This window comes from Paroedura picta, chromosome 18 (assembly GCF_049243985.1).
Source record: "Paroedura picta isolate Pp20150507F chromosome 18, Ppicta_v3.0, whole genome shotgun sequence".
Taxonomy (NCBI): Eukaryota; Metazoa; Chordata; class Lepidosauria; order Squamata; family Gekkonidae; genus Paroedura; species Paroedura picta.
The window spans coordinates 11,138,933-11,166,381 of NC_135386.1; the positions used below are offsets into that span (position 1 = coordinate 11,138,933).

The window sequence follows — 27,449 nt, forward strand, 5'->3', positions numbered from 1 at the left end:
TTGAGAAACTGCTCTAACTGTCAGGAACGTCTTCCGGATGTTTAGATGGTGTAGTGGTTAGGAGTGTGGACTTCTAATATGGCATGCCAGGTTCGATTCTGCGCTCCCCCACATGCAACCAGCTGGGTGACCTTGGGCTCGGATGTTTAGATGGAATTTCTGTTGAATTAATTGCATCCCATTCGTTCTGGTCTGTCCCTCTGTCCTTTGGACACGCTCCTGTTTGTCTACATCCCTCTTCAACTGGGGTGCCCAAAACTGAACACAGTACTCCAAGTGAAGCCGAACCAGAGCAGAGTAAAGCGGTACCATCATACTCTGCTTAACAGCTAGACTGTCTTCCAAAGCCCCTTCCATGATCATGCCAGGGATGCATGTATCTATGTGCGTACCCATGACTCAGGGCAGAAAGAGGAAGACAACTGCCATTTCCTCTTCACTTTAGCTCTTGTCCCTTCAGATGCTCTTGCCATAGCTCTTATGGCCAGTCTGTTCCTTGTTGCCATTGTAATTGAAATAGTTGCTAAGACACAGAATCCCATTATCACAGTTAAAGACATTACTACAGCAGCATCAAAGAGCTTCTTGTGGCGCAGAGTGGTAAGGCAGCAGACTAGGTATTTTCAACATACCTAATTTAGCTCTTGCAGTTCTTCCCTTTTCTTCCACTCTGTCGTCTGATCTTCTAGGCCTTCGGGCTACTTTCTCACTCACTCCCAGCTCTTCATCTGACTGGAGCTTCTGGGCTCTCATGTTCAGCCTTGCAACGTTTAGCATCTGAAGGGCACGAGGCATGGTCTTCATCTTCTGCCTGACAGGTGTCTGGGGACTTCCACCTGTCCAAATTTTAAAAAATTGTGTCCAGACTGAGATGAATCACAGATCATCGTCCCAACAACCAAGTGCATGAGTACTCAAACGCTGCAGACTTTTGTGTAATCAAGAACAGCAGAATTAATTTTTATTTTTAAGAAGATTAAGTATGGTTGTCACACAGAACACCAAGAAAACCGGCAAAAACATTAATTGTACCTACGTCTCTTTTTGTAATCCTGTTGGTGAGATCTGGCAGAGACTTTGGAGGCTCTCTGCTGATAAAATTCGGACAGGCTGTGAGTCAGCTCCATTTCTAGCTTCTCTGTCTCTTCCACAGTAGCTGGAGCTGCTTGCAATAACCTGTAGAAAAAAAGATTCCCGTCAAAATAAGGGTTATTAGTCAAAGGAGAAAGGGAACTGCTTCTACATGTTATAGAGCAGTGGTTCCCAACGTTTTTATCACCGGGGACCGGTCAACACTTGACAATTTTACTGAGGCCCATGGGGGGGGGGGTAGTAGTAAAGGGGATACCTTTACCTTTACCTAGTGACAACCACTGGTGCTGATAATGGTATTAATAGTGTTTTAAAATATATTGATTTTAATGCTAATTGATCTAATGTGATAATTAATTGTTCACCACCCCGATACAACAAATCTTAGAGGGGCGGCATATAAACTAATAAATATGCTTTGTTGCCTGTTACCTAGGGATCTGCGATTGGGGCCACTTGCAGAGAATACTTTCTGCTCCCACTGCTACAGCCATGTTCCCCTCTCAAGCCAATGTTAGGGTGCTCATTGCCAGGAGAGGTGGGGTATAAATTGAAAAATAAGTAAATACATAAGAAGGCACATTACACTGACATTTCCTCCCACAACCCACGGTGATACTATCTGGGACGACAAGCACTCTCCCCCAGCTTGCCACAATAGGCATGCCCTTTTTTTGACCACCACTAACTCCATCCAAATCTCCAGAATGTAATAAGGTAAAGGTATCCCCTGTGCAGGCATTGAGTTATGTCTGACCCTTGGGGTGACGCCCTCTAATGTTTTCTTGGCAGACTCAATACGGGGTGGTTTGCCATTCCCTTCCCCAGTCATTACCGTTTACCCCCCAGCAAGCTGGGTACTCATTTTACCGACCTCGGAAGGATGGAAGGCTGAGTCGACCTTGAGCCGACTGCTGGGATTGAACTCCCAACCTCATGGGCAGAGCTTCAGACAAAATGTCGGCTGCCTGACCACCCTGCGCCACAAGAGGCTCTTTCAGAATGTAATACAGGGATCCAAAACTGATTAAACATGTGTTCAGCCTGTACTGGTTTTTCAATAGCCATTCAAAAACCAAGTGACTTATCTTAAATCAATATTTTTAAAAAGAGAGAAATTAGCTTGAAATAAACAACCTCCCAAGAGGACTCTTCACCTTTAGGAGGCAGTGAAGACAGTTTTATTCATGATAGTATTTCATTACTTCCGTTTACTACCAGTTTTAAGTTACTGATTTTCTCATGGCTTTTATGTATTTTATTTTTTACGTTCTAAGGTGCTTTAAATTCCTATACCGTAGAAAAGTTTTTTTATAAATAAAATCCATAGTTTATTCATGTTAGTTCACTTAATTTATACCCCACCTTGGTCCCCAACGTAAACTTAAAGCAGCTTACAACATTCTACTATCCACCATTATATACTCAAAACAACTATGTGAGGCAGGCTAGGCTGAGAGAACGTGACTCTCCCAAGTTCACCCAGCAAACTTCCAGGAAAAAGTAGGGATTCGAATTTGGCTCGCCGTGGTCCTAGTGTGCCACTTTAACCACTGCACCAAACTGGGTCTCAGTTCAATCAGACTAAAATTGTATTTTTAATGAAGCTAATGCATCCTGCATCTTAGGTCTGCCTTACACTAAGTTAAGACTGTCTCTGAAAATTACCTTAATGATTCCATTAAAGGGGAGCTTCCTCCACAGAGGTTTGACAAAAGGTACCAGCCTTCAATCACTACAGGGTTCCAGCGATGGGTCCAAAACAGCTCCTGCTGGGCCCATTCTGGAAGCGGAGTCTCTGCTGGACATGTACGTACAAACACACAGACACAGACACAGACACACACAAAGAAATCCTAAATAATAAATGTCCTTAGCCTCTCCCAGCTAAAAGAATGCAGCTTCAAATCCTATTAAGATTTACTCTGAAGTCAAATCACAACAAGATCACTTGTGCTAATTTCCCCAGGTTTAAGCATCCATGGAATTTTACCTTAAACAAGCTGGCTGTTCTGTCAGGGGAAAAATGTACTGATTAGAGAAGAAAAAAAAGTGAAACCAGGCACCAAAAAGATCTGATAAAGTGCCTGAGAAAGTGGTTTGGATTTTCAAAAAAAATAGGCAAGGCATTCCCATAGCATCTCAAGGACTCTGAGTTACAAAAGCTCATGCTGTTTAGACTTTAAGATACCACTGGACTTTTGTTTTAAAGCATTCGGAGCAGAAACTTTCAAGGTGTCCAAGGGAACCCTCAGTAGCTCAGAAGGTACTTGCATTCACTAAAAGACCTTGCAGCCAGCTACCCATTTTCTCTTGTAACAAACTGGGCATGTTTTAAGCTTCTTTCTTTCACATGACTCAACATGATTTGGTGTTGTTGTTGTTGTTAGGTGTGAAGTCGTGTCCCACCCATCGCGACCCCATGGACAATGATCCTCCAGGCCTTCCTGTCCTCTACCATTCCCCGGAGTCCATTTAAGTTTGCACCAACTGCTTCCATCCAGCCACCTCATTCTCTGTCGTCCCCTTCTTCTTTTGCCCTCAATTGCTCCCAGCATTAGGCTCTTCTCCAGGGAGTCCTTCCTTCTCATGAGGTGGCCAAAGTATTTCAGTTTCATCTTCAGGATCTGGCCTTCTAAGGAGCAGTCAGGGCTGATCTTCTCTAGGACTGACTGGTTTGTTTGTCTTGCAGTCCAAGGGACTTGCAAGAGTCTTCTCTAGAAGACTCTCCTGGTAGCACCTCATAAAAAATCATGGCTGTTCCTCTGAAGTCTTTTGCAGTATACAAGGGTTCTTCAGCAGATAACATAGAAGGTTGCACTCAACTTTTTTAAAAAAATGGCAGTTTTCAATAAGCAAAAAACTTACCATAATAAGCTGAGTCACTTTCTTTCAAGTCATTTACTTGATTCGGCATGCCGTTCACCATTTCAGGGAAGCTGAAGTCATCCTCCTTAGAAAGGTTTCCTTCCTCAGCAGCCTGACGGAGGCATCTTTCAACTTCAACAATTCTTTCAGCACATAGAAGAGAAAGAACGGCAGCAGTACTGGAGATGGGTGAAAAAATACCAGTACAGAGAGAGCAGGATCCCGATGAAGACACATCAGCAACCTGGCCAACAAGAAACAAAGATCAAGCAAGAAAGAGTCACACAGGTGCCTAAAGATCATGCAAGAGTTACACAGATATATCACTTGACAACATAGGTGATGCACAATAATTTAAAATGACACTTCAGAAATAGCTAAATGACTCAGTCTGCAGTAAGGTAAAGGTATCCCCTGTGCAAGCACCGAGTCATGTCTGACCCTTGGGGTGATGCCTTCCAGCGTTTTCATGGCAGACTCAATACGGGGTGGTTTGCCAGTGCCTTCCCCAGTCATTACCGTTTACCCCCCAGCAGCGAGCTGGGTACTCATTTTACCGACCACGGAAGGAGCCGGCTACTGGGGTCGAACTCCCAATCTCATGTGCATGGCTTTCAGACAGCATTTCTGCCGCTTACCACTCTGCGCCACAAGAGGCTCTTCAGCCTGCAGTACTAAGCCCTAATTACTAAAATGGGACGTATTTTTAAATAAACTTGTTTAGGATTGCACCCCCAAGTCTCCCATAAAAACAACAAAAGCAGCAGTAACAATAACAGAATTTGTGAGGAACTAATTAAATGCAAATCTAGACAGTGTGGAAGACCCTTTCGGAACTCCCTTTCTGCACTGTTGAAAGGAGGGGCATGAAAGAAACAAAGAGGCACAGTCCATCCTTGCATAGGATCCGATAACTCTCTTTTAAATACCTGAAGATGGTTATTCATCTTAAGTGGCAAGAACCACTTAACTGATGCAATCATTAGGTTAGACATAATTCTTTATTCAAAAGAGAATGGGCCACTTACCAGATGTAATCCTTGGGCCAAGATGCACTTTAAAAGATGCTGAAACAAAAAAGTCTCCGGAACAGACTGGCCCAGTGGGGAACTCCGTATGATCCAGCTCTCTGTGTAGAAGCCATTAGTATGCATCACATTCCAGTCCGCCATTGTGCACTTAAGAGAAATACTGACTGGATCCTCAAAACACCTCTGGCTCACAGTCAAGGGCTCCAGCGTCACAGCACAGTTCTGTGGCTTTTGCATGCCTGTTCAAGGCAATAAACAGAAGACAATTAAGACCAAAGCGTTCAAAGAAGGAGAAATAGGCAAGCCAACCAAGATATAATAATGGGTTAAGTAAACTGGTAAGTCTGGAAAGAGAAAACATTTGTGCTTTGTTTATCAACCTGGGAAGTATAGAAAGAAACATTTTTTTTCTGCAAGCAAAGAACACATTCCCACAAATTTGTCTGGGGCAGATATTTATTTATTACATTTGTATACCACTCTCCCCTAAGGCTCAGGGCAGGTCACATGGAATGAAAACAAAAAACAGTACATAGAATTTTGTGACTATCAAATAAATGTAAGAGCAATAATAATAGCAGTAAACAGAGAAAATGACATTCTAACAATAACAGTAAACAATTCCAATGGACCCATGATTAGTCAGCGTATGGGTACAAGAGAAGTTCAGGGGCCGAGTCAATATTGTTTGGCTTCAGACAACCTCAACCAAATTCCTGGTGGGGGAGCTCCCCTTTGTAGGCCCTACGGAACTATTTTAGATCTGTTAGAGCCCTGATCTCTTCTGGGAGCTAGTTACCAGGTGGGGGGCAGGACAGAGAAGGCTCTGGCCCTGGTTAAGGTCAAGTGGACTTCCTTGGGGCCAGGGATCACTAACTGGTTGAGGGACATAGGCAGAGAGGCAGTCCCTCAGGTACACTGGGCCAAGACCACGTATGGCTTTGAAGGTAATTATCAAACCCTTAAGCCTGATCTGGAATTTGACTGGTAGCCAGTGCAATTGTTAGAAAGCAGGCCAGATGCGGGATCTCCATGGTGTTGATGTGAGGACACTGGCTGTTGGATTCTGGACCAGCTGTAGTTTCCGGGTCAGAGTTGAGGGTAGGCCTGCCTACAGCAAGTTGCAGAAGTCTAACCTAGAGGTGGGTCATGGTAGCTAGGTGTTCTGGAGCCAAGTAGGGAGCTAGTACTTTGGCTTGGTGAAGGTGGAAGAATGCCAGCCATACTACTCTTGTGACCTGGGCCTGCATTGAGAGGGAAGCATCCATGATCATGCCCTGGTGGAGTGAACCACTGATAGCTGCAAACCATCTAGGTTGGGCAAACGTGCTTCGTCACTTGGACCCTTCTTGCCTAGCCACAGGACCTCCATCTTTGAAGGATTGAGCTTCAGACCAACCAGCAACCTCCTTCCTGCTCCATGGCCCCTTTGTAATGGTACGACATTTGCTACCCTCCATTCCTCATGAGGATCACTTTTGCATTAAGCCTAGACCCCCTAATTTCAGACTTGTTGTTACTTACATAATTTAATTTCAATAAGTTTTACTACATAAAACTAGACCTATTAGTTCATCCATAGATTAAAAAAACATATCAGCACAAAGTCTACTTTTCCTAGGATCTTGAATGCTCCTAATCTAAGAATCCCTTACAGCAGCAGTTCTCAATGTTTTTACCTGTGCAACCTCAACTTTGGCGGCGGGCGCAGTGTGCATGGTGCACGTGCAGACAGGCGCACAACAATGGAGATGGCCAGTGCCATAGCTCTGCCGCCTACGCCCACTGTCACTGCAGCGGCTAACAACCTGGCAACCACCGCAAAAGGGGCCCCAAGGTTGAGAACCACTGCCTTACAGGATAACAGTAGCATTACATTAATTACCTTCGCTCCTGAGAAATAACGTTCCTTTCACTTGGGGGAATGATGGCTGTAATGCAGAAGGTGAAGAGAACAGACAGTTCAGGGTTGAATCCAAAGGCAAGATTGTAGCCCATGGTGTGAACGGCTCAGGGGATAAAGACTCCAAAAGGGACGTCTCTGTTTTGTAACAATTTAAATGTGGAATGAAGATTTCTGATGGCAAAATGGTCCCCTCCAAGATGTGCATCAGTTCAGTCAATGCGTGGTATCCATCATGATCTGGAGAATCAAGAAGCTGAAGGGAAAAAAACGGAAAGAAAGTTGAAGACAATATAGTGTATGCTACAAGGACACCTTTATGATTCGCCCCCAAATGGCTGCAATTCAAAATATCTATTTATTTTATTATTCATTTTATCACAGAATTACAGAGTTGGAAGGGGCCATACAGGCCATCTAGTCCAACCCCCTGCTCAACGCAGGATCAGCCCAAAGCATCCTAAAGTATCCAAGAAAAGTGTGTATCCAACCTTTGCTTGAAGACTGCCAGTGAGGGGGAGCTCACCACCTCCTTAGACAGCCTATTCCACTGCTGAACTACTGTAAAAAAAATTATTTCCTTGATATCTAGCCTATATCATTGTAGTTTAAACCCATTACTGTGCGTCCTTTCCTCTGCAGCCAATGGAAACAGCATTCTGCCCTCCTCCAAATGACAACCTTTCAAATACTTAAAGAGGGCTATCATGTCCCCTCTCAACCTCATTTTCTCCAGGCTGAACATTCCCAAGTCCCTCAACCTATCTTCATAGGGCTTGGTCTCTTGGCCCCAGATCATCTTCGTCGCTCTCCTCTGTACCCTTTCAATTTTATCTACGTCCTTCTTGAAGTGAGGCCTCCAGAACTGCACACAGTACTCCAGGTGTGGTCTGACCAGTGCCGTATACAATGGGACTATGACATCTTGTGATTTTGATGTGATGCCCCTGTTGATACCGCCCAAAATGGCATTTGCCTTTTTTTATCGCTGCATCACACTCATATTTAGCTTACAATCCCCAGGGTTTCGTTATAGATCGCCTCTCCCCACAAGCTCTGGGTGGTTCACATTACAGTTAAAATGAAAAGCAACTTTTCTTCCAAAAGTGCAATTAATTGTCTTTCCAGGCATGACAGTTAGCAAGGAAACTACAATCTTCTTCTCGCATGAAAAGATTAGTCCACACCGCATAGTGTGTTGATATTCTTCTGGGGAGTACATGACGTATTGAGAATAGTAATCCTCAAATGGGTCAGAACTGTAATTACAAGTAAGAGGAGCATATGAATAGTGGCAAATCAGGACCACTATGATCGCATTATCACAGGTCTCCATCAACAGTCAATCACACAAAACAAACCCATTATCATATACCCCATGCTTGTCCAAATACACTGTCTTTCAGACAGAGGGGTTCCAACATGCACAACCAGGTTATGCAAGAGTGGCCTTAAATAATATTCACTTACACTGTGGTGGTTGCTCTGCTCATTGAATTAAATAATGTAATCTGTGTGCACCAAAGATACATAAGAATTCACACCCAGCCATAATTTCTGAGAAACAATGTGCAAAAAAACAACCAACCATTGAGATTGGGTTCAAATATCCACTCATGCTCACTCACCTTCTCTTGCAAGTCATTCTACTTTTCAAATTACTGCCTGGATAAAACAGTAATTCTCACAAATTCTGTTCTCTGCTTCTTGGAAGAAGACAGGGAATATGTGTGCTTAACAAATTTAACATAGAAAGGTTAGCTTATCATCTGAGATTCAGCATGCCAAATAATTAATTCTCTCATTACCGTGGAGTCATCAGCAGTGTCCACCCAATGCAAAGTGATTTTCTGAACTGCCATCATTTCCTGAATTCCTTTGGGGATAAATTTTTCTGAAAGGTCCTGCAAAGTAGGCAGTTCATTAGACAAATGAGCATGACTCCCATTAACAAATTGCTGCAATTCTCTCCGAGAATGAGGGCAGCAAGAGAAAAGAAAAATGGTATTCATAAAACTCTCCAAATGATTAGAGCTCTCTGGGGGCTTCTCTGAAGTCACAGTTAATTTGTTTTTCTGGCTCCTCAACACCACCTTGGCTGGAGAAGTAATTTCAGGTAGGTCCCACTGATAATCAAGCAGTGCTTCTTTCAGTATTTTCTGAGCAAGGGTGGCTCGAGGAGATGGCCGGGGCAAGTTCAAAGCATGGCAATGGTTTTCAAACCTGGTCTCCAGCTCCTCTTCAAAGTCTTCCCAGCTGCGAGATCCAAGTTCATGGAAACTCCCTACTCGTGAAATTCTTCCTTGAATCCCTAAGGAGTCGAAGAACTTGAAGCCCCACCGGACCTTGGCCAGACCAAATCTGCAGCCCAAATAGTTCAAGATCTTCAAGGTGCCCAGATGAAGATGAGACTTCTGTGTAGAACTGGTCACGTCCAGGAGAAAGACTACATTGTGAGAGTGAGTCATGATGCTGCAGCAGGTCGTTTGTCTTCCAGTCACCTTGTTTTTCTCCCAGGTGAAAAAGGCCTGCAGTTTTCATCACAGTGCTTCCAGCCCTGCTCCCTGGAAAATAAGCCACACGGAGATGTTTCATTTAAAAGCAAACACCCTAGTGCAGAGATAGTCAAACTGCGGCCCTCCAGATGTCCATGGACTACAATTTCCATGAGCCCGTGCCAGCATTCGCTGGCAGGGGCTCATGGGAATTGTAGTCCATGGACATCAGGAGGGCCGCAGTTTGACTACCCCTGCCCTAGAGAGTCCGCCGCTTCCCGCTCCTGAGCATTCCCAAATCTTTCTACTTCTTGCACAGACTAGGTCTACCTACATACCTGCGGCCACTCTCTCTGTTGCCCTCCTCTGGCTTACAAGGGCCTTTCAATGCATTGCTCCTACCAGGAATGCCCGCACGCAGCCCCCTGGGACCCCTTCAGGGAGCCGCCGTTCTCTCCTGGATCAAACCAACCAATCCCACGCTAGCGCGCTCCGCACCTCACTCTCCCATTGGCTCCAGGGAGCTCCCTCAACTCCGCCTCACGCTCGCGCTTTTCCCAGCGTGCCTTCCTCTCCGCCTCTAAACCCGGATCCGTCTGATTGGCTGGCTCGGGAGACGCGTGCTGAGTGGCTGTTTCCGAGGAAGCGCGTGAGAGCCTGGGCCTGGAACGAAACTTGGTTGGTTGCAAAGGAGCTGAGGGACTCAAACTCTATTCGTCTGATTGGCTGCCGCTTTTTGGCGGGTGGGGGAGAGACGCGCGGCGTAGGGTTCCGGTGGAAGTTAAAAGGCATTTTTTGACCGCTCTAGGGATGGTAAAAACTGTGGCTTTGCAGATGGCCGAGGACTACAGTTCCATGTTGCTGGCGGGGTCTCTTGGGAATTGTAGTTTATCTGGAGAAACAGAGGTAGTCAACCTGTGGTCCTCTTGGATGCTTCCTATGAGCCACTGCCAGCACTTCCATGGACTACATGCACTTGCTGGCAGGGGCACATGGGAATTGTAGTCCATGGACGTCTGGAGGATCAAAGGTTGACTACCCCTGCGAGGTAGCTTTTCAAAATCGTCAGTTGACGTGTGGAAGCCTCCTAATTAAGCGGCAGCTGCTCCGGCGCATGCGCACAAAGACAATAGCGTTCTCGTCGCGTCCGTCGACCACAGGCGGAGAGAAGGGCGCGCTTTTTTGAATGGCGGCGTCGCTCCCGCCGCGCTCCGTGGAAGAGGCGTCCTTGTCTCCGGAAAGCGGAGACCGCGAAGACGCCACTAAAGCGGCGGCCCAGGAAGACCAAGAGCCGATGGTGTTCCTGTGCGCTGGCTGTAAGCGGGCGGTGGGAGACACGCTCGATTGGGAGGCCAACGACGAAAGCACCCGATGTCTCCTCCTCAGGAGTAAGCGCGCCTAGATTGGGCGGGGGGGGGGGAGAAGAGAGACGAAAAGGCCTTTTTTATTACTTTGAGAAAGAGGAGTGGCTTTCCAGACATCCATGGACTACAATACCCATGAGACCCTGCCCGCACTTATGGGAATTGTAGTCCATGGGCGTTGAGAGCTGCAGTTGGCCACTCCACTTTTTCATCTTGTCTGAGGCTTAAGGGTCAAGGCATCTTGCAAAACAATTTTTAGTGGTTAAAACAAATCCCTAAAGTTGAAACCTTCTGCCCCAAACAAACGAACTGTGCATAGAACTTTGCGCAAGCAGGTAGGCAGTTCATGATCAGTTACATCAGGGGCAGTCAACCTGTGGTCCTCCAGATGTTCATGGACTACAATTCCCATGAGCTCCTGCCAGCGAGGGCTCATGAGAATTGTAGTCCATGAACATCTGGAGGACCACAGGTTGATTACCCCTGGTTTAAAATACAAGTACAACGATATAGGCTACATATCGGGGGGGGGGGGGGATTTTCACAGTCAGAGTAGTTCAGCAGTGGAATAGGCTGCCTAAGGAGGTGGTGAGCTCCCCCTCACTGGCAGTCTTCAAGCAAAGGTTGGATACACACTTTTCTTGGATGCTTTAGGATGCTTAGGGCTGATCCTGCGTTGAACAGGGGGTTGGACTAGAGGGCCTCTATGGCCCTTTCCAACTCTAGGATTCTGTGATTCTATATTGTACTGGAGAGAATCTCTCTCTCCTCTGGCGGGCCTGTCCCTGTCCTGTGCACGCACGGAATTAATACATAAATACGGAACCGATCCGAATTTCCAGGGAGCACAACTCGCGCCACCTCCCTGGCTGCGCCACCTCCCTCCCAGCGGCCACTGTGTGTGGTGGGGGGGCGACTGTCGGAAGGAGGCAGCGCCGCCGAAGGACGCCCGGAGGGGGGAAAGGGCAGCGGCGGGACAGGCCGGCGAGCCGGGAAGCTCTTGACCCTTGCCCTGGCAGGCGGCTCTCTGCTGGCCGGAGCGCAGCGCGCACAAAAGGAGAGCGGCCCGCTTCCGACGGCAAGGGCGGCGAGGTTAAGCAAACCCCTGTCGTGGCAAGCGGGTCGGCGCAACAGGCTTGTGTACTTCGCCGCCCTCCTCCTCCCCCTGCAAGGGAAGCGGGCGAGGCGGGCCAGGGGTGGTGGCCGGGGAAACGCTTAGCTGGGTCAGTGCTTCGCCCCGAGTCCCTCTAGCGTTGGCTGACTGGGCGGAGAAAAACGTCGGGAAGAGAAAATCCGTATCTTTCCGCTTCTCAACCTGCGTGCATTCCCACCTCGTTGATATTATTAACATGGCTGCTTTCTTTTCGGGGAGAGAAGCATTCGAAAGGCGCCGGAAGTTCGAAAAGATGCCCTGCGTTTCTGTCAATACAGGGATGTCCCAAAAGGGCAGGACCTTCGGTTCCTGATCCTGCATATTTGAGGATTGACTTACAAGAATGGGGAGATCAGTTTTTCTCTCCACTCAAATCATCAGATTTCATGAAAAGCATATCTAGGCTCCTTTAATAAATGGCACAAGCAGATCACCTGCTTCTGTTAGGAATGCTGGACATGAAGATAGTTGCAGGCCCAAGGCTTTTGCTAACAGTGGTTTCTAATTATGCTTATCGGTTGTTTGACTACAATCTTTTCACTGTTGAGGAGCCTTTGAAATATTTTTCAGGCTTCGAGGACCCCTGGAAGTGACGTCACCCTGGCACTCCTACTAGATATAACCAGGCCACTCCAACTGGCACATCACTGGAAATGCTGTTACCAGGCCTCTCTCATCCTGCGCCACTTGTGGCCTCCAACAGGCCGTGTGCATAGCAAGAAACATTCTGTTGGATCCCCTTGCTCCTTCCTTTCCTGTATTTGGATCCTCTGTTTCTGGCTAGTGTCCAAGCTTCGTGTTTCCAATCTAGGCAAGCTTCTTTTTTGCAAGTTCTGCATAGAATGAAACAGGAACTGACTTCAGCCTCATCTCAGGAGCCAGGCTCCTTCATTTTGTCTTTTGCAGCAATCCTGTGGGGAGGGAGATGAGTGTGGGGGTGGCAAGGTTAGGGGGCTGTGGGAGCCTGGAGAAGCCAAGGGAGCCTGGCAGTGAAGTTGACGGTTTGTAGCAAGTGCACAAGCAGGGCTGTGCAATGCCCCTGTCCAACCACATCATGGAAGGCCTGAACTTCCAGGAAAGCCCAGAGGACCCCTGGGGATTGACTAACAAGAATGGGGAAGCCAAACTATTCCTGGTTAGGAATCCCTAGACTATACTACAGTAGCATGACCCAATTGAAGTGGGAATGTACCTTGGGCCAGAAGGCCATGTTGTTCCAAGTTACTAGGCCAGGCATTCTCAGCCATGGTTTTGCGAAACCTTGGGATATCTTGAAGACCCTGGAAGGATTTCCCAAATGGGTGGGAGCAGTGGTCCCCAACCTTTTTATCACTGGAGACCGGTCAACGCTTGACAATTTTACTGAGGCCCCGGGGGGGTAGTCTTTTGCCGAGGGACATTGCCACCACCTGAGCCCCTGCTCTGCTTGCTTTCCTGCCGCACCCCTGACTTCCCACCTCCCACTGGGGGGCGCTACCAGCAGCAGCTGCACAGTGTCACGCCGAGGGGGAGCCCCAGCCATGGCGGCTGCCAGAGAGCACCAACTGTGAGCGGGTGGCAGAGTGGCAGGGCACCCCCTGAGGCAGCATCTGGGGAGGAGGACGAGGAGGAGTCACAGCCTGGTACTGACTTATCCACGGACTGGTACTGGTCCCTGGACTGGGGGTTGGGGACAGCTGGGTGGGAGTTCATTTTTAATATATTTTTAGAACATTTATTGGGTGACCTCCCCTTCCCCCCAAATGGCCAATGATGGGCCTGAAAAGGGTGGGAAGGGAAGGAGCCCTGGGCGGGCATGTATACAGGTATGCTTCCCAACCATATTCTTCACAATCACCCCGCTTCTGGGGTCTCAAAGCCTGAAGAATGGTTCAGGGTGTTCTCAATTGTAAAATATCGAGAAAGGCTGCGCTAGGCAGAGTGTTTGGTGATATTAACACACTGTATTTTGTAGGATACTGTAGTTTATATTTGTATCTTTCCCTGTTACAGGTGTTTCTTCTACTGTCACGGTGGACAAACAGCAAAAGTTTTCAAGCTGGCCTGAAGAACGTGGCTGGTAAGCAGTGTTCAGCAGCAAAGAGAAAGTTAGATCTACCTTATAGCTAACGCCTCCTTTTTTACTAATTTTATTTTGTTTTCAAAAACCTACATGAGCTAGTAAAGCTCATATTGACAACTGAGTGGTGAAGGCCATTATCCGGGAGATCCAGATTTGAATCTCTCAGTCAGTATGTTCATTTGGTCAATTGACCCATATTAAATTTGAATCTCTGTTCTGCCCTGACGCACCAATGTCATGAGCAGCTTCTCGACCGCCCTCTAGAAGGTGAAGGAGAGCGGGAAGATGACGCTTGTCGATAGCCTGCTCCTGAAGGCTCCTCAGCTAGAGATTTAGGCCTGGCTGCCATAATTTTGGCTTTCTTCTTGGGCGGCTCAGAGGAGGCCTCCCCTTATGAGAATGCTAGGCCTGGGGGCTGGTAAGCTGGTGCGAAGCTTTAAAGGTCCCCTTTCATAGGGCAGCCTTGAGTCATCCCTGGTCTTGGGAGTAGCTTTTCCGCATGCAGAACAGCCCAAGACCGAACGACCCTTGCCCAGACACAAAAGGCAAGAGTTGTGATTGTCCTGCTGGGCCATCTTGCCTCCACACTGGGAGCAGTTTTTGAAAAGGGCCAAATTACAACAAATCAAAATTTGAAATGCAAGAGAGATGGTCAAATCCAGTCCAGAAATAATCAAAGCCAACCTATGTCAATAGAAGTTGCGAGAGAACTCACAGCTCATGGTGTTATGTCCTTTCTCCTCAATGGCAAAGACTGAGGTGAGAGTGCTAGCTCCTCCCATACCATGTGACCTAAGACAGGAAAGTCCCTCTGGAGTGGAATGGGTTGGCACTCTAGGGAGTATTTCTAGAAGTTTAGCTTGCAAGTTGCTTCTCCGAGGCAGGCCTGCAACTGTGCAGTCCCCATGTGGGAATGCACAGAAGCCACGAAAATGAAAACAGGCTTGCACTAACCTGTAACTGCTGTTCTTTGAGTTGTCTTGTGTGCATTCACAGAACCCTCCCTCCCACCCACCCTGCAGTGCGTCGCTGATGATTGCTTCTTAAGTTTAGCTTGCAAGTTCCTTCTCCAAGGCAGGTCTGTGACTGCACAGTACTCATATGGAAAAGCACAGAAGAGCACTCACAGAAGAACACTGGTTACAGATAAGTGCAACCCTGTGATATCTAGGCTACTATATGTTGGCTCTTATTTCAATGTGATATATGTATACATTGAAACTATTTTTTATTGTGATTGTTCATTGACATTTCAATGACATTTCTCTTACTTGTGCAGGTAGTGGAACATTGCTGAGTTCTAAATTATATTTGGGGCTTGCTATTTTATTTTGGATTTTTAGTTAAAATAGCTTTATTTGAGCCTCTTGTGGCGCAGAGTGGTAAGGCAGCAGTCTGAAGCTCTGCCCATGAGGCAGGGAGTTCAATCCCAGCAGCCGGCTCAAGGTTGACTCAGCCTTCCATCCTTCTGAGGTCGGTAAAATGAGTACCCAGCTTGCTGGTGGGTAAATAGTAATGACTGGGGAAGGCACTGGCAAACCACCCCATACTGAGTCTGCCATGAAAATGCTAGAGGACATCACCCCAAGAGTCAGACATGACTCGGTGCTTGCACAGGGGATACCTTTACCTTGACATTTAAGCTGTCTTTAACCACAAGGGTAGTAGGGATATAAATGTTTTAATAATAATCAAATAAAAAGTTGTTAATGTAGCCATGGTGTGTTTCTTAAATAAATTGTTTAATTTTTTTGTTTCTGCAGCATGCTTGAAACCTTGTTTTGTTCTGGATGTAAAATGACACTTGGAAGTATTTACAGATGCACCCCAAGACATCTTGATTATAAACGAGATTTGTATTGTTTAAACATTGACTGTCTTGAAAGGTAAGAAGCAGTATTTAAAATTGCCATGTAAATTTTCTGTTTCTTCTCTGATTACATTGGGAATTTTAAGCACTGTGAACCTTGGGAAGCAGTCTCAAAGTTCTGAGGGTGCTTCTCTTGTGCAAGGAATTTTATGGGAGATAATTGTGGGGAAATGAGGCACTGATGATTTAGAATCATAAATTCATAGAGTTGGAAGGGACCTCATGGGTCATCTAGTCCAGTGGTCCCCAACCCCCGGGGCTGGGGACCAGTACTGGTCTGTGGATCAGTCGGTACCGGTCCGTGGCTCCTCCTAGTCCTCCTCCCCAGCTGCTGCCTTGGGAGCTGCCCTGCCATTCTGCTGCCGGCTCACCTTTGATGCTCTCCAGTGGCCGCCATGGCTAGGGCTCCCCTTCAGTGTGGTACTGGGCAGCTGCTGCTGGTAGCACCCCCCATCGAGCGGCGGGAAGTCAGGGGCGTTAGTGGGAAAGGAAATGGAGCAGGGGCTCAGGCAGCGGCGATGACTCTCGGCAAAAGACTTACCCCCCCCCCCCCGGGCCTCAGTAAAATTGTCAAGCGTTGACCGGTCCCCAGTGATAAAAAGGTTGGGGACCACTGATCTAGTCCAACCCCCTGCATTATGCAAGACACTCACATCCCTATTGCTCATCTACCGTAACCTGCCCCCCTTTGTCTTCATAGACTCAGCCTCTCCATCAGATGGCTATCCGGCCTCTGTTTAAAAATTTCCAAAGATGGAGAACCCACCACCTCCCGAGGAAGCCTGTTCCACTGAGAAACCAGCTCTAACTGTCAGGAACTTATTCCGGATGTTTAGATGGAATTTCTTTTGAATTAATTTTATCCCATTGGGTCTGGTCCATCCCTCCGGAGCAGGAGAGAACAATTCTGCTCCATCCCTCCATATGGCACCCTTTTAGATACTTGAAGATTTGCAGATTATATGCCTTCTCTGAAACCCGTGTAGTCATGATGTATTTCTAATGCAACTATTAAAATACAAACTTGCCCCTAAATGTTACAGCTAGAAAATTAGCTGTGCATTGGAGGCAGTCTGGCAGTAAAACATAAGATTTTGATTCTGTTGAGCTGTGATTCTGTTATTATGAATTGTTCAAAATAAAGATACATCTTTAGTATTATACAGATTAATACAAGAATTAAAAGGAGTTGCAAGGCAATTGGTTTGCATAGAACAGCGTATTATTCATTGTTGGCATGGTATTTGCAAATAATCAAATAATTACCATACCCCTGTTTTGAGTTCTCTACTGGTACATAGTTGGTAGCGGTTTCCCAGGTACAGATTCCTCCAGGCAAATGGCGGTTCAGATTTTTCAAGGTTTGTGATAAAGTATCAGGAGAGGACCTGTTGAAGTAGGCATAAGTTACTTGATGCCTTATTCTGTTACAGTAAATTACTGGTTAATGTGATTTTAGTTGATGCATTCTAGCTTTAAATAAGTAATAGTCATGCTCCTAATAATTGCCAAATGTCCAAGTTATACCCTAGGAGCTGCAGAACAAAAAGCTGATGTTGATAAAGAGCCTCTTACCCTTGGAAGTCAAGCCATTTTGGAAGAATCGCTAGAAAGAGTAAGGAGATGACTTTCATGTTTGACTCATTTTTGGTGGAAGTACTTCAGTTCTTTCTTTCTTTCTTTCTTTCTTTCTTTCTTTCTTTCTTTCTTTTTTTTTTGAGAAATAAGTTTGCATGTCGAGGACCTCACAATGCTTTGTGTTCTGGTTGTTTTTATGTTATTTTTTTTTCTCCTGGTTATGCTAATACTGCGGATGAGTTTAAAATTTTGTTTGTTGTTGTTTTACTTCTGTTGATTGACATGCTTCAGAAGCCTTGAGAGCTAGTTTGGTGTAAGGGTAAGAGTGGCAGCTTCTAATCTGGAGAACTGGGTTTGATTCTCGATTCCTCCACATTAACTTAGCTGGGTGATCATGGGCCAGCCATAGTTCTCACAGAGCTCTCTCAGCCCCACCTTCCTCACAGTGTTTGTTGCAGGGATAGGAAACAGGGTGTTTGTAAGCTGCTTTCAGACTCCTTCAGGTAGTAAAATACATGGCACAAAAACCCAGCTGTTCTCATAACAATGAGACATTTTGTCAGTCCTCAGTTAACAAAAAATTGTAGTTGCCCACAGAGCTGATAAAATTAGGACTCTGCACACAGACAGCCATTCAGTTTCTTGTTCACTTTGACAAATCCTGGTATTGTTGCTGCTTACTCTTCCCCGTGACAGAGAACCAGCTGGTATCCCAGCCTACACTGTGGTGAGGGTGACAATAGGGGAATATCAGGGAATCTGTGTTCATATATCTGCTGTTCTCTGGGATAGGCGATATAGAAATTTAATAAACTCCAAACCATGAATTCATATTGTGTTTTCTGAGATCATTAGAGAGAAGTAAATTGCCAGACATCATCTTAAGCTGTAATAACTTTGAATAAGTGTAAGCTTGTTTGATGTCTGAACCAGACCAATGGCATTTCTTACTTAACTGGTGCTACAAAATTTGTTTGGTCCTTGCACGTCTTTCTAGATAGTGCTGTCTAGTGATTTGTGAAAACAGTTCCCAATAAAAATTCTGTTTTGACTTTACCAGTCATACCACTAACTGCATGGATGGTATACTGGGTTATAGTGTCTTCTGCCCCTCTAATGTGTGTTAAGTATATTCTTCTGGTCATTGGTGGCCTTTTGAAGGGGGCAGAAAACTCTGGCTATAATGACGGGAATGCAGCCTAACAATTTAGTAATGGATGCCTGCATTGGGACCCTCATAAATTAATGTGTAATGTTAATTAAAATAATGTCTTTCTTTAATAGGCGGAAACAGCACTGAAGACCCTGGGGCATCGATTATCCCTAATCGAATCAGGTTTTGAATCTCTTCCCAATAATGTGTGAAATAGCCAGTGTTGTTAGTTGGTATAAATGAGTTTGGGGCTCTTAGGAATTTGTTGCAATAATTTTGGCCATTGAAAAAAAAATTCAGTCTTCTGAAAGTTGAACATGCTGATTTGTACATGATGAGAGAGGTTCTGTAGAACGGATGATTTTAAAATTCTGTGTAAAACAGTTCAGAAGAAATATATGTGCTATTGCAAGCCTTGCTGTTGCTATTTGTCTTGATTCTTCTCCCAAATATAACTTCCAGGTATCTTGAAAAACTCTGTGCCTTTCATGCTTTGATAGTCATTGCAGATTTTCTGTCGTGTTGTAGCATTTAACATCAGTTTCCATCTCAAGGCCAAAGTTTATATATCTTCATAATCAGGATCTCCCGTGACATATGTGTATGCTCTTTCTAAGGGAAAAACTGTTGGGTGAAGGGATAAATGGATTTTAAGTATGTATGTGGGGGTGTCCTGGGAGGTTTGAAGGCCAAACATCTTGGTTTGAGGAGACATTTTGAGAGTTACTGGAGGTATAAAAGCAATAGAACTACACCCTGAGTGCCATTGTCATGGGTATTCACAACGCTTCCTCCCTCCTGGCCCTGTGACTGATGTGCTGTTTCTGAATTTACCACTACATGATGCAATTAGCCCTCTAGATCAGTCCTTCTCAACCTTTTTACTATTGAGAAACTCCTGAAACATTCTTCAGACTTCGAGAAACCCTGCAAGTGATGTCAGCAGACCGCACCTCCCTGCCACGGCCCTGGAAGAAGAAGAATTGGTTCTTATATGCCACTTTTCTCTACCCGAAGGAGTCTCAAAGCAGCTTACAGTCGTCTTCCCTTTCCTCTCCCCACAACAGACACCCTTTGAGGGAGGTGAGGCTGAGAGAGCCCTGATATTACTGTTCTGTTACAACACCTTTCTCTGTGCTGTGGCAAGCCCAAGGTCACCCAGCTGGGTGCATGTGGGAGAGCACAGAATCGAACCCGGCTCACCAGATTAGAAGTCTGCACTCCTAACCACTACACCAAGCTGGAAGTCACATGTGACCAGAAATGCCATCACCCAAACACTCCCACCAAATGTGACATCACACTTTGTTACCCCCTGCCCCTCAATCACCATTTATGCACTGGGAACTTCACTGCCCCAGCTCCTGGGCAGGAGCACAAATCAGGGGCAGATGAGGTGCACCGGGCCAAATGCTCCCCTGTGTGGGTGCAGGAAGAGGTGGGGCAACCTGCCACGACTAAAACTCCATCCTGCAGCCTGCCATGAAACCTCCAGTGCATAAACAGTCATTGTCAGAACCCTGTCTTCTCCTGCCACTTCCCCCCACCACCCCCCATGCAGTTAAAATGAGTATTCCTGTCTGGACTCCAGTTGCTACCATGTGATGAGCCTTGGCCAGCAAGGATTCTTATGATCCTTTCCAACACATCCCGGCCCATAATTGGCCACTGGGAGGGGGGGACAGTTCGACATAAATGGACATATCACTTGATCTTTTTTTTTAATTAACTCCCACCTAATTGGTGTAACACTACAAAAGCCTATTACAAGCATAGAATCCTGGAGTTGGAAAGTACTTCCAGGGTCATCTTGTCCACTCCCCTGCACAGTGCAGGAACTCACAACTACCTGCCTACCCATGGTGACCCCAGTTTCATGCCCAATTCACCTACCATCTGTATGGGCAAATAACGTGGAAGATATTGTCATGAGCAGTATAGAGACAGGATTTGTCCTTTCTCAAGTCATATATATACTAGCCGAAAAGCCCATTAAGTTCCAGGGGACTGGAAGCAGAGGCCGGACAGGCTCCGCCCAGGAGGCCTCTGCGATAATATTAAAACTGCGTTAAGGATTTATTTGTAGTAAATGTTTTCATTTCATCCACTCCTGTGCTGCCATATATATTGCTTTTATTCTTATGCTGTCCTGTTTTCTTGCTGCGACATAATATTAAGGAAAGAGTATAGCACTGGCAGTCTTCAATCAAAGGTTGGATACACACTTTTCTTGGATGCTTTAGGATGCTTTGGGCTGATCCTGCGTTGAGCAGGGGGTTGGATTAGAAGGCCTGTGTGGCCCCTTCCAATTCTATGATTCTGTGAAATAAAGACAACAATCAAAATAGCCTTAGGGGGTTGCAATTTATATATCCTTACACACTGCCCTCACACACTGCAAGAAAATCAGTCTAGTAGCACCTTTAAGACCAACGAAGATTTATTCAAGGCGTGAGCTTTTGAGAACAAGCACTCTTTCTCATGAACTTCCTTCATGACAGTGGGAATATATAGCAAAAATTAATTCTGTTAAATTAGTAAACTGTCACACATCCAAATACAGCCATATAATCATTATGTGCCAAAACAGCCAATCAGTCCCCTGGAATTCAGTTGTACAGAAACACATAGGAGAAATAAAACTGACTATGTCACTGATCAAAGGTTCCCACCCCACCATTTGCTGCTGGCCTCATCTGCCTCCATACAAGTGTGAAGCATTCCTGAATCTGGCATATCTCTGGGGGGTGCTGGCGGGTCCGCCGCGGCTGGGTCCAGCGCTGCTCGTGGCTCCTTCACGCCCTTCGCTGCCGGTGGTGGGGGCTGCGCTGGCAGTGGCGGCGGATCCTCCGTCGGCACCGGGTCTGCCTCCGCTCGCGGTTCCTGCGTCGCCGCCACTGTTGTGTTGGCCGGCATGACCGCGACCAGCTCACTGGCGGGCGGCCTGACGTCTGTCCGGAGGAAGGGGCCAATCAGCACCCTTCCTCATCCTGGACAGAGCCCGCCCTAACTCCAAGCCCTTATGGCTTTATTTAGTCTGCGGCGCCACAGGCAGGGTTAAGATACTGTTTAACATGCAGGTGTTTATTCTACATGAAGGAAATTACAGCACTATCATGAAACTAATATAAGATTTTCATTTTACATAAAGAAGACAAAAAAAAATATTCTTCAGAATAAAAGTATCACACCACTACCAATGTTCTTGTTTTTGCTTGGTGTGTATTCTATGCTGGTTGTTGACAGTATCAATAAATTAACGTACCAAGCCAGTTTTCCATGACGCTCAAGAAAGCAATAATTTCTAGTTCGTTGAGGATTGTATCTAAACACATTTTTTGTAGGCCACTTGAGGGTCTTAGCCTGAAGCTGATGGAAGTATTTTGTGTTTATATAAAACAGACTTCAGACTTTGCACGGAAATGTCCTTGGTCTAAATCTGTACCCTTAACGGCACAAACTCAATCAGAAAAGGTGTGCTTTTATAATGGAAGAAAAGGGCATATATAGGACTGTAGAAAATTGCTTGGCATCCAAAGAGACTTAGTCAACCTGACTAACCTCACTCCCTTACCTCATATTTTTACCATTTAACAGCCCCCCAACCGCACAAGATGTAATGAAGAATTGGTTTTTATACCTGCATTTCACTACCTGAAGGAGTCTCAATCGCCTTCCCTCCCACACCCTGTGAGTTAGATGGGGTTGAGAGAGCTCTGACAGAACCGTAGGAGAGCTCTAATGGCACTGTGACTAGCTCAAGGTCACCCAGCCAGTTTGGTGTAGTGGTTAGGAGTGCGGACTTCTAATCTGGCATGCCGGGTTCGATTCTGCACTCCCCCACATGCAACCAGCTGGGTGACCTTGGGCTCGTCACGGCACTGATAAAACTGTTCTGACCGGGCAGTGATATCAGGGCTCTCTCAGCCTCACCCACCTCACAGGGTGTCTGTTGTGGGGAGAGGAAGGGGAAGGCAACTGTAAGCCGCTTTGAGCCTCCTTCGGGTAGGGAAAAGCGGCACATAAGAACCAACTCTTCTTCTTCTTCTATATGTGAAGGAATGGAAAATCAAACCTGACTCTCCAGATTAGAGGCTTTTAACCACCACATCAAGCTGGCTGTCCCCTCTGCTGCTCTCGGGATATCCTTGGAAATGCTCAATTCTAAAAGAATATGTCCCTGTAATTCAGGCTGTGTTGAAACCATATGTAGTGACTCCATAGACTCATCAACCCACTTCTTTGTAAATGACATAGGTTTGATGATGGTGCCAAGATAATTTTATTTCTCCCAAACAAAACTCTAGTCTAGTAATTAAATTGGGTGCCAAGCTGGCTATGAAGTATCATAGTTGTAGAACAATTTAACACTTTATGGTGTATTTTTTTCCTGTTTTCACTTTTTGTTTGCCAATCAAGGTCTGATTCTGAATACTCAATAGCTGCAGTTCCACCATGGTGTGCAAATTAACCACAGGAATAGAATATACCTGCAAGTATTACATTTACCATACTTAAAAGGTTAAACATACAACATTTAAAGTTAAGTATTAGGCACATGTTAGTTTCCTAGCCCTCCACACCAAATAGGTAGAAAGCACCATGTGTTGAGGTTGTGAAGGGAATGATATGCATGAGATGGAGCTTTTGCCTCTGCTAAACTAAGAGCCGAGTGGCTTACAAACACCTTTCCCCTCCTCTTCCCACAACAGATATCCTGTGAGGTAGGTGGGGCTGAGAGAGCTTCAACAGAATTGTCCAAGGTCACCCAGCTGGCTGCATGTGGAGGAGTGAAAAATCAAACCTGATTCTTCAGACTCTGCTGCTCTTAACCACTGCATTACACTGACAAAAATCGCAACATAAGGTACAGGCTCCCTGGAGCTTTCCCAACCAGGCTTGCAGATTGGTTTATCTGCCGCTAGATTGTAGAGATGGTTTGCAATCATTTAAATCCTGAAAGACTAGATAGTAATCCATCAACAAAAAGTCATAGTGTATAAATATAATGTATTATGTATTATAATCCCAAATCAATAAATATCTTGATGTCTTAATAAATCCAAATTCTTTGTTAAGGAGAGAAAACACCGAAAACTAAATAACCACGAACTGTATTATATTTTTATAATTCCTTGAGAAATAAGTATCTTTAAATGTTTTCTTCAGTAGTAGAGAAATTTAGTTGTTTACAAGTTTTGGTAATATAAAGTTTATAATATATAATATATCTTGGAAGAAAGCCCAGGTATGCGGAAATGAAAGTTGCTGATACATAGCCAGTTAAGGGATGATTGTTTTATTACAGCCAAGTATGTTTATATTCCAGATCGTTTGTTCCGCTGTTTAAGTAAAGATGATTTGAAACATTGCCAAAACCAAATTATTTTTAAGACACGGAGGAACTGCCAGCAATAAACCAAATGGTAGCAAGAAATAGTGCTCTACTTCAGTCCTTTTCTTCTTCAGGCTTTCCACGTCTGTGGAGGATTATTCTGCTGGATTTCCTCCAAGTCCCACTGCCATTCCCTTTGTCAACTCATTGAACACTCTGCTCTGGGATCTAGACTGGCTCTGGTCTTCGTCATGATGCTGTGTTGCTGCCATGATTTGTATTGGGCTATTTAACTTGTTAGTGGTCTTGGAGTCTGGTAGTTTATCTTGCCTGTTAACCATGTTTTATTGCCTCAGTGCTTTGGTTAGTTCTTCCTGCATTCAAACCTCTGCCCCATCCATCTCCGGAATGCAATCCTGGGAGGATGTCCCTATCTGACTCTTGTGACTGAAGACTTCTTGCATTACGCAGGTTCTGGGGCGGGGGGGGCAGTTATATGCTGTGCATCTTTGCTTGTGTCTCAGTTTCAGCAGTGTTGTCAGGAGTGCTTGCTTGTTCTGAATAAAGAATTTTTTTGCATCAAGTCAAGGGCTTGCTTTTCTGAGTAACCAAAGATTCTCACAGATTCTTGAAACTCACCTAACTGAACCCGAGTCCCCTGTTTGACCAGCATACCTATGGAAGGAGACTCTTACTACAGAACCCAATATGAGGAGGATGATAAAAAAATCCCTCATGCAGGAGTGTGAAGTGGAGACTAGGAAAGTCCACGACATGTCCTCTTTTGTGGAGGGCACCCTGAGCTGGAAGAAGATGGACAGAGGCAGGCCAGTACATAATGGAGCACTGAGGGGGCTGAGTGTCCACACTCTACGACTGGGATCTTGGTGACTGGGTTGAGGCAGGCTGTTGTAGCCAACCCAACCTGTGGTGGGATGTCTCTGAGATGCAGCTGGAGTTCAAGACCCAGCTGGACGAGCTGACGGGAGCAATGGCAACAATGTTCCTAAGGCAGGGGTAGTCAAACTGCAGCCCTCCAGATGTCCATGGACTACAATTCCCAGGAGCCCCCTGCCAGCATTCGCTGGCAGGGGGCTCCTGGGAATTGTAGTCCATGGACATCTGGAGGGCCGCAGTTTGACTACCCCTGTCCTAAGGGATGATGCTTGCTGTGTCTGGGGTTGCCAGGCTGCCAAGGAAATGGCAGGTGCATTGATATCTGCATCTGAGGTGGCAGAGATTATGTCAGCAGCAGCAGTCACTGCCACTGCTGCAACCACTCTGGCTGGTAGTACGGCTATTGGAGTGGTGGCCCCTATCTTTGCCCCTGGTGGTTTCCATGAAGTGCGGAAGCTCTGCACCTACTTTGATGGTTCAGCCGAGAAGTTATCGTTCTTACTGGTGCAGGTGGAGGCCTACATGGATGAGTGTGGGTACCTCTTCCCCAATGTGGCCGAATGTACCTGGCGCCAAGAGAAAAACGTGTATCTGGGATGCAGCAGGTCAGATTGCCCATCCAAAAGGGGAGAAGCCACCTGTCACTGACTTAGTTGTGGCCAGACCCTTTGGAGCACGAAGATGAGGAGGAGCTGGGGCAAAGCAGCAAGATGCTGCTAAATGAGACAAGCCCTGATAGGGACACACAGCCAGGTCCAAGCCAGGTAGACACCATGCCCTCTGCACCAGCATCACCTCAGCCAGAAGCAACACCCCTTCTCAGTCCGGACTCGTCCCCAGAGCACAGAAGGGAACACAGAAGGACTGTTTTAACATCACGCCGTCGAAGTGCCAGGCTCAGAGCAAGATATGAAGCCACATGGGGTCTAGCTGGGGCTGACTTAACAGACAGCAACTGAGTTACCAGTTGCAACAACTTAACTCTTTAGCTCAGGCTGCACTTAAGCAAAGCAGAGATGTCTCTCAGCGTGGGTGCACCCTCTGCACAAGCCCACCCATCGCCTTGACCCATTTCCTGACCTACCTGTGCTTCAGCGAATCTCTGCCTGACTGCTTCCGGCTTGGTGACCTTTGATTCGGCTTCTCAGGCCAAGAATAGATATTATGGACTTGCTTTGATTCTTACTTGATCCTCCAGCTGTGACCTTGGTTTGTTTATTGACTTCCCCTTCGGCTCTCCTTTGGAATTTGTCTGCCACAGCTCCTGATAAGACCCGGACTGGACTTGACTGCTTTCTGGTATGCACTTTGAACTTGGTTTACTGGCCAAGAGTGCATTCATCTGGAGTGACCCTGCATGTGCCCGGCTAGGACAGCACATTTTGCACCCACCACACCCCGAGCCCATCTGGCAGGCTCCCTTGGGGGTGCCATGGAGCAGCAGCTAACTGACCTCATTGGTTGCCAGCAAGCGCTGAAAACCCGGGTGCAAGAATTAACTGCTGCTGTTTTGACCCTACTGTCCCCTTAAAACCTGTCCCCTTAAAACGGCAGAAAAGTTTGCTGGATCCCGGGAGGAGTTCCCAACGTTCCTGGCCCAGGTGAAGCTGTTCATAGCAGCACGGTCCCATGAATTTTCTTCAGAACAGACAAAGATCAGTTTTCTCATCAGCTTGTTAAAAGGGGCTGCAGCTTGCTGGGCCACGCCCCTACTACTAGCCAATGCCTCCAAACTCACGAATTTCCCAGCCTTTGAAGCCCGGTTAGAGGAGGCATTTGGAGATGCCCAAAAGATCATCAGAGTCAGCAGATGCCTGCAACAACTCTGCCAAGGCCCCAACTCAGTAAAGGACTGTGCAGTGGAATTCCAGGTGCTTGCCCATGAACTGGACTGAAATGAGCCAGCACTACTGGACAGGTTTGTAACTGGGTTGTCATATAAAATGCTGGATGAACTGGCCCACATGGACCGGCTCTGGGATTTGAGGGATGTGCAACCGGTTCAATAACTGCCTATCGCATGCACCCTGTGTTCCACCTCTCACTTCTGCAACCCGCTCTGCCAGATAACTCCCAGCCACCTACATCAACCCCTCCAGCTCCTCTGTTGGTCGAGGGAGAAGAGGAGTACGCAGGTCTGGAAAATCTTAGACTTCCGGATGCATCATGGCGTCCTTGAACATGTACTTTTGGAATTTTCAATTGTGGGAAAGAGAAAATCTTTACATAGTCGTATGTATAGACTGGACTTCAGGAAAGCTGATTTTCACAGACTTAAAGGTATGTTGCATAGAGTCCCGTCGTCAGAAAGACTTAAAGAGATGGGAGTCCAAGAGGGCTGGGAGTTTCTTAAAAGTGAAATACTGAAGGTTCAATCACAATTCCCTTGAGTAGAAAAGATGGAAGGAGCCTAAGGAAACCTAAGTTTCCTAAGTTGTCTCCATAAACAGTTGTCAAAAGATTTGAGGAATAAAAAAGAGTCATTTAGGAAATTGAAGGAAGGCCTTATTACCAAGGATGATTATAAACAAATAATAATTGTAGGAGGATTGTTAGAAAAGCTAAAGCTCAATACGAGCTTAGGATAGCAAGAAATACTAAACATAACAAAAAAGGCTTCTTTAGTTATATTTCAAGCAAGAAAAAGA

At 46.1% G+C, this 27,449-nt stretch overlaps 2 protein-coding genes across 7 annotated transcripts in view; one reads left to right on the forward strand and one right to left on the reverse strand.

Moving 5' to 3' along the window:
* Positions 1 to 9,856, reverse strand: part of TICRR (TOPBP1 interacting checkpoint and replication regulator) — a 32,224-nt gene extending 22,368 nt beyond the window's left edge. Inside the window, exons 1-8 of one of the 3 annotated variants that reach the window (XM_077318208.1) lie at positions 9,728 to 9,856; positions 8,703 to 9,458; positions 6,877 to 7,150; positions 4,989 to 5,230; positions 3,961 to 4,204; positions 2,761 to 2,890; positions 1,037 to 1,176; positions 633 to 836 (exon numbers count right to left, since the gene is read on the reverse strand). In XM_077318208.1, the coding sequence (XP_077174323.1) occupies positions 633 to 836; positions 1,037 to 1,176; positions 2,761 to 2,890; positions 3,961 to 4,204; positions 4,989 to 5,230; positions 6,877 to 7,150; positions 8,703 to 9,362 (1,894 nt within the window). In that variant the 5' untranslated portion in view covers positions 9,363 to 9,458; positions 9,728 to 9,856. Of the gene's footprint in view, positions 1 to 632; positions 837 to 1,036; positions 1,177 to 2,760; positions 2,894 to 3,960; positions 4,205 to 4,988; positions 5,231 to 6,876; positions 7,151 to 8,702; positions 9,459 to 9,727 lie in introns of all 3 variants that reach the window. The other 2 variants (XM_077318206.1, XM_077318207.1) reach the window with 2 other exon arrangements.
* Positions 9,857 to 10,048: 192 nt separating this feature from the next.
* The window catches only part of RHCG (Rh family C glycoprotein), an 85,895-nt gene continuing 68,494 nt past the window's right edge, over positions 10,049 to 27,449 (forward strand). Inside the window, exons 1-5 of one of the 4 annotated variants that reach the window (XM_077318133.1) lie at positions 10,049 to 10,067; positions 13,899 to 13,965; positions 15,732 to 15,854; positions 17,360 to 17,453; positions 18,701 to 18,752. In XM_077318133.1, coding sequence (XP_077174248.1) covers positions 15,733 to 15,854; positions 17,360 to 17,453; positions 18,701 to 18,752 — 268 coding nt within the window. In that variant the 5' untranslated portion in view covers positions 10,049 to 10,067; positions 13,899 to 13,965; position 15,732. Of the gene's footprint in view, positions 10,068 to 10,271; positions 10,778 to 13,898; positions 13,966 to 15,731; positions 15,855 to 17,359; positions 17,454 to 18,700; positions 18,753 to 26,616; positions 26,720 to 27,449 lie in introns of those variants that run through there. The other 3 variants (XM_077318132.1, XM_077318140.1, XM_077318138.1) reach the window with 3 other exon arrangements.